Source organism: Apostichopus japonicus, chromosome 1, assembly GCF_037975245.1.
Source record: "Apostichopus japonicus isolate 1M-3 chromosome 1, ASM3797524v1, whole genome shotgun sequence".
Lineage (NCBI taxonomy): Eukaryota > Metazoa > Echinodermata > Holothuroidea > Aspidochirotida > Stichopodidae > Apostichopus > Apostichopus japonicus.
In genome coordinates, this window is record NC_092561.1 from 4,000,304 (window position 1) to 4,015,677 (window position 15,374).

At 34.5% G+C, this 15,374-nt stretch overlaps 1 protein-coding gene across 3 annotated transcripts in view; it reads right to left on the reverse strand.

Annotated features, from left to right (window-relative positions):
• Nucleotides 1–15,374, reverse strand: part of LOC139958944 (diacylglycerol lipase-alpha-like) — a 55,214-nt gene that overhangs the window by 6,783 nt on the left and 33,057 nt on the right. The window contains exons 7-10 of one of the 3 annotated variants that reach the window (XM_071956438.1): nucleotides 14,417–14,538; nucleotides 13,504–13,993; nucleotides 7,327–7,371; nucleotides 1,058–1,219 (exon numbers count right to left, since the gene is read on the reverse strand). In XM_071956438.1, coding sequence (XP_071812539.1) covers nucleotides 1,058–1,219; nucleotides 7,327–7,371; nucleotides 13,504–13,993; nucleotides 14,417–14,538 — 819 coding nt within the window. The remainder of the gene's footprint in view (nucleotides 1–1,057; nucleotides 1,220–7,326; nucleotides 7,372–13,503; nucleotides 13,994–14,416; nucleotides 14,539–15,374) is intronic. The other 2 variants (XM_071956515.1, XM_071956599.1) reach the window with 2 other exon arrangements.

Consider the following 15,374-nt stretch of genomic DNA (forward strand, 5'->3'; position numbering starts at 1 on the left):
TTCTCAGAAAATAAACATTGGTAAGAGAAGATGAAGGGATAACAAATGTCAAAAGAGGCCTAGACATGTCTAGACAGAAGGATACTTGAGAGCAGAGACAAAAAAGAGAAAAATAATCCTGTTGAAATCAACCTTTTTACTACAATTCTGAATTTAATGGGATATTCCGGAGAACTTTGATTGTTTGCTTCACAAAATTGCTGGAATTTTTCTGCATTAGTGGGTGGAAACCAAATCCTCATAGCATAATGCATGACGACAAATATATACAAAACTTGGCGACATCTCGTCAAGCTGTATCTTGTTTTTTTGTCTTGAAGTTTTAATAAAATAAGACACTTCTTTCAAAACCAAAGCTTTTTTTTCTTAGCAACACAGCTATGCACATTCCTGCAGTGCTATGACAAGGGTGTAAATATCAAGTATTTTTAATTTGCATGTTAATTAATTCTATTTTTATCATTCCTATAAGCAAACTAGAATATCAGAGATGTTTTAGCTCAATTGTGATTTGTAAACTAGTAACTATGGCCACGTATCACAGGCTAACTGAGGCTAAAGACACAGCAAGGCTGTGCCTAATAGCCCTGTTAAACGTCTTTGCTATTGTGTTTTTGATCCAGACAAATTAAAATGCATTATTATGCTCCCCAAAGAAATTAATTTCAGCATGATTAAAGTCCGAAGAAATAATTGCCTACCTTACAAGATTGTGTACGGTTTTGACAATTTATCTTTCACTGACTTTTCATGTTTTGCTAATAGTAGTTGTACCAGAGGTCATTGTCTTAAACTCCAAAAGTCACAAAGTAGGATTAATATTCGGCATAACTCTTTTATCAAATAGGGTTGTGAATAAGTGGAACGGTTTGCCTGAGAAAGTTGTACTTGCAAGTAGTATGAATGAGTTTAAGAATGCTTTTGACAAGCACTTTAAGCATTGTAATCAGGTCTGAGTGTTTGTGTCTTCAGTTTTTTTTCTCTCTTATAGGGCCCTTGATGGGGAATTGAGAGTCCCTCCTGATCCTTGTTTTCTACTAAACTAAAATAAACTAACCTTATGTCCCAGGAAGCCAGGTGGGCAGCCTTCCATGGGTATTGGACAGGTATCGGCACACAGATCCGTCACAATGTCAGAAACTGATGAAGTACCACGGATCGCGAGGATCACCTTCTTATGCTCATGATCCAGGGCTACAAAAAATGGTGTTTCCCAGACCTGAAGAAAAATTTACAGCTAGAAATTCAGGAGCTATCAATGATTGCAGTGAGATGCTTTATAAACAATAGGCAATTGTTTGGATATGTTTTGTAAATAACAGACTTAAAATGAGGCAAACAGGAAATGATAAACTGACAAAGCTTTTGAGGAATGAAATAAAATAATGTATCGCTTGAAGGTATTACATACAGAACCTATTACTCTCTGACACCATTAATCTATGGCATCATTATAGCAATATGATTAGATTGATTCAGTTGGAATGCCAAATGGTCAATAAACAATAGTGTCCAAGATAGGTCCTAACTGTTTACTGATATAAACTATTATGCCAAGAAATCAATTGGTGATTTAAAATATGATTAAATTATACATTTTATTAAGAAAAATATTGATCAAATAATATATTCATTCGCTCAGATAATTAGTCATGAATGTATCAAATCATACCCAGGAAATGACAAATTCTAGCATTTTAAACTGAAATTGCTATTATGAATATCATTTCAAAATATGAATTAAATATAATACATTCATTTCCGCACATAATAAGATATCAGTTTAAATTAATCAAAATGAATAATCCGATAAATGTAAACTAATATCACTCACAAGGATCATTTTCAAATATTATTAAATAATTTGATATACATTCATTTTCTGAGATAATTAGACAATGGCATATAATTATATCAAGAAATTATTTAATCCTTTAAATATAACTAATATTAATTACAATTTTTATTTTTAAGATACAACTGTAATCAAATATTACTTCTAAATATTATTTTAAAGGATTGAATATATTGATATCATTGTTATCACTTAGACTCCTGTATATTGATCACTGTATACCGCTTATCACCATCTCTGGTACGTTAAGTCTTTTACGGTTGAACTATTCATTCCTTTGGCATCACATAATCCACTAATTTGTGATTAATTTACTCTAGATTACATCAGAATCTGACCTACTGTACATGTAAATCTACATTTTAAAGTCCTAGTTTATCATCTTCTATTACGGCCATCTTCTATTATGGCCAAGTTATTACATTTTTATGATTATTATTATTACAATCCATGTTTTGGTTTGTGTTTTTCAACCTTAATTTGCAGAATATCTCAAAAACAATCAATTTTCTGATAAACCATTATCACATTACTTCATTGTATTTATCACTCTCCATCCACCACATCCCTCCCTGTTTCCCTTAATTTTTTGAAAAACTTTAAGTTTACAGGCCCATTTCTATTTCTTTCATTTCTGAAGGAGAAGCAGAAATTGTGATCATTTTTGTGAACTTTCTTCAACAGGTTTCTTGTTGTCTACTTTAGTTCAAAAATTAAACTATTATATCTATTTCCTTTAAAAAAATTTGTTACATTTGAAAAACTTTTTTTAGCTTTATAAACAAACACTTCATGCCATATTAATTGCTGTAATTCTATACTTTTCACTAATAAGCTGAATACTGTACGTATTGCCAACATGCTGTTAACATACCAATTAATAATAATTATCACTAACATGAAATTAAATATCTCTGACTGAATTGTGATTTTATACACAAAGTTATACCTTTCGTGCACAAACCACCAATTATATGCATCTATTAAAAAGAGATAAAATTAGTAGGCACAAATAAAGCCACTGGTTACCATGGAGATGCATAAAACATATGCAAGCCATATAGCTATATAACGCATCCCCGTGAGTTGTTACTTCCAAAGAGAATAGACGTATTCTACGACTATGAAAAATGAATACGAGCTGCTTTGTTCCTTAAATTTGTCATCATTATGCAGAAATAATTTATCCAGTTCCATATCACAAATGCTACACAAAATGGTCAAGTTGCTGTGCAAGTGTAAAGGTGTAGAGTATAGCAGTTTTCTACATAGGAACTATAGTATCCAATGGGAGAAAAAAAGTTACAACCCTTGAAAGTACTAAACAAAATTTGAATACTGAATTAATTTTCCCGTTGTATTAAACCTATCATGTGCTAGAAATTTCCAAATAACAGTCAGCTCATGTTTAATAATAATAATAATATTGAGGATTTATAAAGCGCAGACATATCCATCAATATTATCCTGGTCAACGATAACCTGTCAAACATAGAGACAATCCCTCCACATGGCAGCAGCTAAACAGCACCCAGATGACAGTTTTATCTCACAGGTCCCCATTTATACACCTGGGTGAAGAGAGGTAATGGAGATAAAGTGCCTCGCTCAAGGACACAACACAATGATCTGGCCAGGACTCAAACCTGCAATCCTTAGATCACAAGTCCACTGCCTCAACCACTTGACAACAATGCTGTCATGTTTAAACTTCAGTAAACATTTCATTTCCACAGCCAAATAATGAACCTTACATAGATATTAAAATGTCTACAATTTATAAATGTCTGAATAATACAGAGGATCAGAAACTACAAGAAAGTGAATTTGTTTAAACTTTGAAATGTTAGCAAGTTCAAAAATTGAGATAGAAGGTGAACCTTTAAGTTTTGTTCCTTGTTCTACTTTTGCTCCCTAAATGTTCAAATTAAATTATTTTCTTCGCATATGAACACTGAATGTCACAAAAATCATCAATTAACCTGTTTTGGCCTTTGTGTGCATTTTCTTCATTTTGTTTGGTTTTGCTTTTTGGCTTTCTAATTTTTGTGAGCCATCTTAGAATATCATTGTATCTATTTACATCTATTTTGGAATAATTGAAAGAAATGAAAAGCAGGAGCAGTGATTTATTCCTTAATAATGGGCTACAGTTTTTTTACAACAAAGAAAACAAAAATGATAAACATGTTTCCCAACTAGTTATTTTCCAGTGCATCATATCAATATTGAAGACACTGTACTTGTTTGCAGCATTTTTGTCGTTTAATTTTGACGTTGATATTTTCTATTCTCTTGTAGTGGACGTTTCCATATAGACATTTCCATTATGGACATTTCCATTATGAATATAGAAAGTCCAACTTACAAACAAAGCCTTCTGCAAAACCAGACAGGTCTGATGAAAATGGTCAGTCTGATGTGTAAACAATGACTTTTGTACACAAAGGGTATATTACATTGTGAATAATATTTTGAAAACATATGAAATATCAATTTGAATGGGCTTCTCAATGACTGCTTCAAACGTACATTAAGGTACATCACTCACATCTCCTCCAAAACTAAAGCATTTGACATAACCTGTGAGACAACTCTATTATAAGCTACATCCCATCAATAAATGTTTTCCTTCGTTTCTTAGGCTTTCAGAACAGTTTGATACCTAAAATGAAGTATGAGACCGGTCCACCCCCCCACCCCCACCCCCGCCCCAGCCCTCCTCCATCCCCTCTAGAACAGAACAAGATGACAATGTGTTAGCACACTACTTAATGAAACCCACTACTGATAACAATAAACAATAATTTCCTCTCTCTCTCAGCTAAGCCTTGATATTCCTGATAAGTCAAGACACATCCCTCTTTAGTGTATACATCACACCATTAAGCCTTAACATACATTACAGCTATATATCTATCTGTAACAGTTACCTTTCCATCATAACTCATATTTGTCATTCCTAAATAAATTTACAAGACTTTATCACCATTTGGGGAAAATTCTTGATGTAACAGTATAAATAATTCTTCTCTTTATTTCTTCTTTATAACAATTTTTCGCCCCTTTTAATCTGCAAATTTGATGGCAAACATTGAAGCTGCTTTGCAAGCTCTTCCCTGACATAACTGGAGTATTCTTATCTACCAATCTCTTACAACTGACAAACCTTTTTTTTCCTAATCGGTTGCTATGGAAAAAAATCCTGTTTCGTTCCTGGAAGTCATTTGTGTGGCTAAGTGAAGCTTACTTTTTAATGATAAACGCTTTATTTACACATTTATCCTGTCAGTAAGTAAACCTGTTTACAAATACCAGTCAAATGCAGTAATGAAATTCTGGAATGGTAGCTGCTTTCATGAAGTGTATTGATTGCAAAAAAATAGAGGATTTTAGAATCCTTTCAGGTGAATGAATGAAATAGCATTCCTACTTGGCCTATATCCTAGTTTAAAATTACGATTTCTTTTAATCCAATGTCCTAAAATAGTCCCATTTAAATAAAGGAATAACTTGCAGCACTGAACGTATGATTTTTTTTCATTGCAATTCTTAAATGAATCAAAAGTACACCAAACACAGACATCACTATTGCAATGGAAAATAATTCATGAGAGAAGAAAGGTTTAGGGAACAAATATGAAAAGGACTGCTTTCTTTTTTATCGTTTGTACATGTCTGCAGACAAGCATGTGACTGGTGGAGAAGCTGGGTGGGTAGACAGGGTCTCTTTTCTCTGACAAAACCACCACCACTTATAATGTTAATGATCACTTCAACATTATTGCTGCACCAGTGGGTAATTAGGAAGAGTGAACCCTAACTCAAAACCATTTAAGATTGTCACTACACTAAAAAATAAATTAAGGTTAGGTGTAAGGGAACCCTAACAATAACCCTTACCTTTTACCCCTATTAAATCTAACTCCTTCATCATTATCTCTACATTAGTGGATTGAGGTTAGGGGTAAGGGAACACTCACCCTTACCCCTATTAAATCCAACCTCTTCATCATTATCTATACATTAGTGGGTTAAGGTTAGGGGTAAGGGAACATTAACAATAACCCTTATCCCTATTAAAGCCTACCCCTTCATCATTATCTCTACATTAGTGCACTGACTTTGTATCAAAGGGAGTGGGGGGGGGGGGGTAAGTATTTAATACTTCATGTTTCAAATCTAAACTTTTGTTGACAGAACACTTTACTGTATTTGTATACTTATATACAAAAGTCATATCAATAATTTCATATTTCAACCTTTCCTTCATTGATCAATAATTATGTTTCAACATTTTCTTTATTGATCAATAATTTCATATATCCAACATTTCCCTTTTTTTTTACCAGGTATAATTATTAGCCAGCCATGGCCTAGGAAATGCACTGGGATGATAATTTATACCATAAAATAATTAATCAATTAATTGATTATTAAAAAGACCAAAACAAGATGAATTTAATCAGTTTCAGAAACTTCAGATGAAACTATGCATTTGCTTCTGAAGTTTTCAAATATCATACATTTCAAAAGATATGTGATTGTTCAATAAGATAAAATAATTCTCTAGAAAGTTTCATGCTGTCAAGATTTTCATGACCTTTAACATGAGATGAAGTCAGCAACTATTTCAGAGATCATGCAGCGAGGAGGCTATGATTGCAGGACTGTTCATTAATTAATTAATTAATTAACTATATGTCATGATAACAATCATGTCATTTTTATAGGAGCTAGGTGTGTCTACTGAAAGATACACTCTCATGAATAAAACTGTGAGTGGTGGGTTCTATGGTTTACACCACAACACAGTTATTCCATCACATAATAATAATACACTGGAGATTATGCAACACAACAACAGAAATGCTAATTTCATCTTCAGTGATGAAAAACTATACCAGAAAATATTAACACAACATATAACATATGTCATTTCTATAAATGCAACTGAGAATTGGTTAAACAAGAGCATTTTCAGGATTTTCAACCCACTTCTTTCAAATCTAATCATATCAAATCTTGGTCAAAATGATTATAATTATCATATTTATTCATTCATGTTGCTGAATTAGAAACTAGCATATGCCACTCCCAGACTTGTGTAAGTTTTACTTACTTAAGTCTTTTTTATTTATCAGTGTTGCATAACCTGAAAACCAGTTTCATATTTTCTGCTATTATTTTCTTCACATCCTATCATCCAGTCGACCCACATAGCTCCCTTTGTAATTATATGAATTGTCTACATGAAGCAATCATTCCCCTTGGGTATTCAAACCAGCAAGACAGTATAAACACACCTCATTAGTATGAAATATTAAACATATCAAACATTCTCAATGAAGAAAGTGACTGGACTAACAAGACTACCAGTGGATTGCATTGCAAGAATTCTTGTATGTAGGCTACATGATTGCCTGCAATACTTTCGAGCTAGCCTATTAGCTTTCCGTCACTTTACATACCAATACGTAGGGTGAACAACCTCTTGGGCATTTTGGCTCAGAAATCTGAGTAGAAAGAGATGGGGAGATTTTCATCACTTGAAAAGAGATATATTTGGCTTTTGTAATTTCACATCTAAAGTGCAAGATTAACACAAGGGTCCATCAATTTACACAGACTTGCAACTATGCACAAGCTTTTTTTGTAGTATATAGATGTGCAAAGCAACTGGCCACACAAAGATATAATTCACAGCGCAAATTCAAGAGTTTGGTCTTCAACTAGCAATACCAAAAGAGGCAAAAGAGTGTGCACAAAGTAACCATTTTTTCTGATCAAGATATTTTTGCATATATATTGTAAGCCCAAGCAATTTGATTCGATGGGTCATTCCCTTAACAATGCTGTAAGGTGACCATGTATCCAAGCAATAAGTAGAGGCAGCAGGCAAGTTAGCTTTCCACTGACTAATCACAAAAGAGAATTAGTACGAAACTGAGACTTGGTAAAACAATGACAATTCCTTAACGATGTCAAATTAAGAATATTTGTCATCACTTTTGTTAGCCATTTGAAGTATCTGTTTCTGGCAATTAGCTCTTTCTGGAAAATTTTAAGCTTCAGTTAGTATTTACTCCTGCATCTTTAACAAAGTGGCTGGGAGTGGAAGACTAACTTGACACACACTTGACACAGACATGCATACCATGATGAACTTGTGGGTGCATGGTGGTAAATATTCATGCAATGTAAGTAACCATGGTGACAGAGTACATGCATGCAATGATGGTGCAGTGTAAAGATGTTCAAAACCAGACATGCTGAACACTTGAAAACCGTATGAATATGATATCGTGGAATTATTAAAGGATATATATATATGATAGATTTGACAGAGAATTAATTGTTGTTATTATGTCATCCACAGCATATCTAACTATGTCTTTGGTTGAATCATTTTAGACTGCTACCGGTTAATATTTGAGCAAAGGTAACGACTGTTGGGGCAAAACATTTTCAGAGTTGTTTGTTTCTGTTTATCTATATGCAACAGAAAGGAACTCAGATGACAATAAAAAGCTATCACTTACTGCTTCCTATTTAATATTAATGATCATAATAATAATTATTAAAATCATTATTTCAGTAAGGGTATGACTTCAATTTTCATAATTGCCAGGTTATTTTACTTTTACTGTAGTAGTGATATCATACTTACAAAGTTAATCCCTGACAGACCCCCCACACAAGACATTTTTCAAGGGTGAACAGACAAGCAAGTAAATTCTCTGCACGAGACAACCTGCTTGATGACAACAATATTGTCATGGTGTATGATTCATAACCTTGTTGAGTATCCACTACTTTCCCAAGAAATATTTTAAGAAAAGTTACAAAATGAACCAATGCATGAAACCAAAATTCTATGTTCAGTGGTAAACAAAACCTCATTGTTTATGGCAGTGATGTAATTTACATCAGGTTTGCATTTTCGTCTTTCCCAGGACTATGCACCAATAAAATATATTCATGAAGGCTAAACTGAGATCCAATTCACATCTCTCCTTCCCATCCTCCACTCCTTATAGGACAGATGTGGGTGGATGGGTGGAGTAGCATTCCTGGGGTTTCATGATTTAAACTTATAGCTGTCATAACTGACATAGGCATAGGAGCCCAATTTGATTTGGAGCGGCTGTAACGACTTGCCCGAAAATATAACCAACATTTTTTCAACATGTTAATTTGCATATCATATAAGCATGCATCGATAATTGCATCGCTCGCCAATAACATACAATCATTTTCCGTGTTATTACCCTTCCATAATGGTTATAATTATTGGGGAAGTCAATACAATAATATTATGATAATTATAAGAAGTTTAACCATTGAAAAACACATTGCAAATTATTTTTCTTTCTGTAGGTGCCCAAAAAATTCTCAGCATATTGCCCAAATTTTCACAAATTTGGTTGGGGGCTACAGCCCCCCCAGCCCACCCCCCGCATCCTACACCTAGGATGACTAATGTCTTTCATTCCCACCCCCTCCACTCCCAATAGGAGGACAGAATTGGGTGGGTGGAGTAGCATTCCTGGGGTTTCATGATTTAAACTTACAGCTGTCATGACTGATGACTTTCATTTTGTCCACATTTTTAGCTATTTCTTCATTTTAAATTCCATTATCAGTAAGTAATGTCACAACACCTCCTCTCTCACCTCTGGTCCCCTATCCCAATCCCCCCTCCCCTTTCCCATCTTAGTTTGTTCCTGAAAACATCTTTACTTTGGCTTTAATCTAATGTCAGCAATCTGTCAGACTTTCAGTGCCACAAAGTCACGATTTAACATGGATATGGAGCAGTACTATCACTAAAAACGAATGCACAACAATTAATCACTACTTTTATTTTTTCTCACAAGTTTTCTAGATATCCCTTATCACCTCAGCCCCATCGGGAATTCTCTCCCAACCTGCTGTACATGTCACCAACGCCAATAAGCACTTAGTAAATTTATCGCAAGCCACAACCGTGAAATATAATGAATAGCAGTGGCAGTTACTTATGCTGTGCAGCAATCCGTGCTGAAATGTCTAATAACGGGGAGCAAACTTGAGCATTATAACTAAGTCGGGCAGAGTTGCTATGTAACGTGTGATGGATGAATACGCTGGTATTTGCAGGTTGTGGGTTTATCTCAACAGAGTCAGGGAGTAGTTTCAGTGGATATAATCTTGTGCTAATAAAGTCATCTCTCCAGAGGAGTGGTCATGGAGAAAATTACTGCTTGAGATTAAATTACATCTTGGAATGTGTGAAGATCAGAAACGGAACCTCTGATAAATACTTTATGAATGAAAGTGTGTTTGGAGAATATGTCTCAGTTAAGGAGAGGATAAATGTGTCGTTTCTATTAAAGGTTTGTTATAAACTAATTAAGTCGAAAGTTATTTTCACAAGAAATGTTGATGAAATATGGTACCAGGAAAAACAAAATTAAGTTTGAACGAGACTTGAAACACAAGCTTCTTCTCAAAGATTTTCTTTCGTTTAAATTCAAGGGCTATTTGGAGATGCTACAAAACACAATTTCACAGTAAAGTAGCAGATTTGGAAAAAAATTTCTTAATATTCTCCCTGTAGCTGTTTTTTCATCAGATTTGTAAAATGTGGCAGGAAAATCCTACAATTGTTGGTAATTTAACACATTTTTTTCAAATTGTTTATAAGGTAATTAGGTGTCCTCAAGTGAACTAGGTTTGCTGTCCATTTTCTGCCATCATCCTCACCCTCCCCTTCCCCCCTCCCCTCTCCCTCTCCCCACAATCATCTTGAAGGGTCATTCTATCTCCCCTTTGACTTAATAAGTTGACCTCAATCTTGACATTGGTCCTGTGAAATTGCACTAAGAGTAAAGCAGTACAATGACAATGTACACTGACACATTAAGGTATAGTGTGCAGTATGTGCACTGGAGTATAGAATACATGTCATACACATGCACACGTAAGTTTGAATGTGATATATAAACAATAATCACATGCTACCAGAAATAATATTACAACAAGACACTGTCACAACTCATTGTATATTACAGAAGATTGTTTCAAAGTAAAGAAGCCTTACATATTATTCTACAAACTTAGCATCTTTTCAACCCACTGCAATCAGGCACATAGCCAGGAATTTGCCAAGGGAGGGGCAAAACTGTAGATTCGGCATTGCAAACTATCTAAGCGTAGCGCCACCATGGTTGGCGCGAAGCGTACAAGAAAATTTTGGCTGAAAATGCCTCCCAGATCGCTGGAAATGGCACTTCCCAGGCACTGTAAGTTGCATCTTAGCATTTCCTCTTTTGAAAATACTAGCGATATCATAAAAACATTAAAAAAAATTTTTTTAAATATGCTCAAGGGGGGGCTGCCCCCTTCGCCCCCCCCCCCCCCCTTGGCTACACGCCTGACTGCAATGTGAAACATTTAGCCTTCTTTAATTGTACTGAAGATTTTATCTGATGATATGCAAGGAGAAAAATTCCTGTTTTTCATTAACTTTGCCATTTCTTTTTCACTTCAATTATTGAGGTCGTTATAGAGACACTTCTAAAGACCATTATCAGACTACAGAAGAGAGTGTTAATGAAATTAATGCAGTACTAAGATGATAAACATGGCAGTTTTAAATGTCAGTGGTTCTTATCTAGTATAAATTGCATCCTCTTCAAATCACAGAAAAAAAAAACTTTTTTCTTTAAAAAAAAAAATCAATCAGTTTTTGTAGTTTACTCCGAAAAGAAAAGACTATTTATTATCATTTTATGATATTATCGTATTTTTCTTTAAGGTACTGTACTTCAACTCCATCAAGAGAATTCGTTTTCATAAATCTTACATGTACTAACACAAACTTCTACAAACTTTAACTAAGAATTCTTTATATAAATTTAGCAACTGGCTGACAATGACACTATCAACCAAATTTTAAAATGTTATTTATTTGCTAAATCTTTCAATGACAGACATAATTCTGTGATTCATATCAACAAACTGTTCCTTTATTTAAAAGAAAAGTGGGGGAAAAACAACAACTCTAATTGGAAAAGACCGCAAGATAAAAAGCAAAAATAAAACAATAAGCAAAAAGTCAAATTGAAGCAATTCTATGGATTAATACATTATGGTTACTAAGAAGATCTACTTTGCAGAACGTGAATTAATAATTGGATAAAAAGAATTAATAGGCAAAAGAGAAATAATGGTGCTTTACAGAAGGTTAAATTGTTCAGTGAGCAAATGGATTAATGCATCCAGCATATTCAGCCCAAGAAATTACATAAATTTCTCACCTAGCTTTTTAATTTAATTGGGGGAATCTCTCAAAACAGAGGAAGTAACTTGAGGTAAGTTTTGGGACAATTCTGCCCCCTACCATATTACAATGCAATTTATTTGATTCGCTAGTCAATTTTTATTTCACATCTCGAGAAACAACTCCAATGTTTTGAAGATCTGCGATAATTATGTTTAATACAACTTTTTAAAAGTGTCCAGATAAGTTTCATCAATAAATTGGTAACATCAATTAATCAATTAAAATTTGATTACATTTTGAGTTTTTGACAATTTTGTTAAGGATATTGAAATATCAACACAAAGAGCTGCTTTAGAATTCAGTGATCACATTTGGGCAAAATTTATTCCAAGAAATTAGACATAAATTAATACTTTTTACATTAATCAGCTTGTCAGATGCCATCTTCTCAAAATTGTTCAATACTTTTGGGTTAGACTAATGTACTTTAATGTTTCAGAAAATTTCATGATATAGGGAATAAAACTTTCGTTTTCTGTGCTATCATTATCCAATTTTCCAAAATTTTTCTCAGCACATTGCAATTGTGAAGATGCTTTTGTTATCATTCACGCAAAAAAAACAAAATTATTGTTACATCGTCAAAAACAAGAACAGATGGGAACATGGTCTGGAAAAAACGTTGTCTTGAATTTAGTTTCTAAAGACTGATTTCAGTTTTGCAGGGATATGCTGCTCTTCAGTTCTGATGAATGTATGGTGATACAGTTAATCAATTTCACAGATGATTTCAGTTTCAATAAATCATTTTCCAAGGCATATGTCAGCTTGATTGATGACAGGCCAGTTGGTTTTTTCTTGTTTTGTTTATTTGTTGTTGTAAACAACAGATATTAATCTGATGGACATGGAAAATATTAAATTACATGAATGTCTCTGTTTTCTGGGATATCAGCCAAAATAGGCAAAAGAAGGATCATTTAACCTAAAAAAAGTGTCATGTGATTAAACTTTAAAAAGCATTACATGATATTTGAAAATTGCATATTAAGGCATAGTTATTAGTTTATGCTTTGAATAAGTGTATTAAATAAGCTTTATCGTGACATTTATCTATTCCTCTTTAAATGAATTTTTAGTTCGTGAAACCCTAAATATCTATTTTGCATAAAACCTGATTCTCTTTTGTGTATCATTCCTTTACAGAAGTGGGCTGGGGAGAGGGAAGGGAGGCCATTTGCTCACAAAAATTCATGCAAAAAGAATGAAAATGAGATATATAAATTTTGCCAAAAAAAAAAAGGTATTTTTCGGAAGTAAAAGAAAAGTAAAATAAACCAAAAGAGAAATGAAAAGTGATGATGCAGTGAAAGCATACCGCAGAGTGTAACTGGGTGACAACCCTAGCTGCTCCATCTTTGCCACAATAGCATTCACACACACACGCTAAGCAGTTCTCCAACCATCTTTGCAATCTCGGGACTAGTTCTGGGTACGCAGACCCTTCCATACATTTTTGGTCCATTTCTTCCTGGAATGAAACACTCGATTCTAGACAAGCGGGTGAGCCATCTGGGGAGGATATATTGGGGGCGGTATAACCGTGAGGGCAGTGTTCACAATGCAATCCACTGCTACTCCTGCCTACTAAATTCAGCCCTTCTGTGTCCAGCCCATAGTCACGGCTGAAACTGGAGGGATAGCAGCCTTGTAATTTTGATTTACTGACCGCTGAATGGAAGGTACCAAAGACTATATCGTTTGGGTCTAGCCCAGAGAGTTCTAGTAGGGCTGTGTAATTGCACTGACAACAGGCCTGCACACGTCCTGTCTGGTCTCCACGCTGCTGGCTGGTAATACAAGAAGATCTGTCCAAATGAAAACAATTGAATAGATAAGTGACACAGCACCTGCTTTTGCTTGATTAAATTAACTAAAAGGATAAAATTACTGCAATCTTCCATAACCTGAACTCCAATATTCAGTCTTAACAAATTCAAGATTACACAACAGGTGCACTTAACTGATACATAGCTTTACCACCAACAAAAAAACAAACTTATGAAAACAAATTCCTACTGATATATGCAAATGAGCATTGAAATCTATCTCAATATATACCAGGTTATCTACAAAATTCTTAAACTTTATTTCATACAGAACTGAGGGGAGAAGTTATGTTTCAACAAATTAAGTAGATTCATGAAGAGATATTGTTCTATGGTAACCTGGTTAAATAAATCTACTGAAATTTGCAGATGAGATGAAAGTTAATTAGATAAAGTAATAACCTGCAACTCAATAGCTTCAAACATTTGAAAGATCCATGTAACATTGCATAACCTGAGCACCCATATGAAGCAATTGCATATTTCCAGTAGTGATGCAGCTCGGACAAAATGGAACAGTCATCCTATTAAGAAACGAGAAAAGAAACAAAATATTTACTACATTCAAAATCCACTTGCCACCCTCCCCAACTTGCCACCCTCCCCAACTTGCCACCCTCCCCAACTTACCACCGTCCCAAACTTGCCACCCTCCCCAACTTGCCAACCTTCCCAACTTGCCACCCTCCCCAACTTGCCACCCTCCCCAACTTGCCACACTCCCCAATTTGCCAACCCTCACAAACTTGTCACCTTCCCCAACTTGCCACCCTCCCCAACTTGCCACCCTCCCCAACTTGCCACACTCCCCAACTTGCCACACTCCCCAACTTGTTAACATCCCTATCATACACCCCTCTCCCTTATCCTTATCCTCAGGTATGCAAATAATAAAAATGTCTTAGTGATGATCAAAGGAAAAACATTTCATAAATTACCTGTTTCATAAGTTTCATAAATGGAAATTGAAAGCAATCAGAAAACCACGCTGACATTAGATCAGTTTTTGCAATCAAAGTACTAAACCAATACTTTGCTTTGTCACATCAATTTTCTTATGGGGGAGGGGGGGGCAGGGGGAGAAAAGGCATGGTACTAGCCTTGTAATATCCATAATTTGTCTTTGTAACTCTCTTACCATTATCTAGAGTGAATTATATAAACTTTAGTGTTCCTCTGTCTAATTCATGTATTGTACTTCTTTGATTTTTTATGATATTACAAGTTGTGACTGTTATAAATGTGCTAGAGCTCAAACTAATAAACCTCAAGCAGCATGCAATGATAATCATCTTGAACACATACCGCAACCAACAGAGGATATCTATCACTTCAAAATCGCTTCTTTTTTGTCTCAACC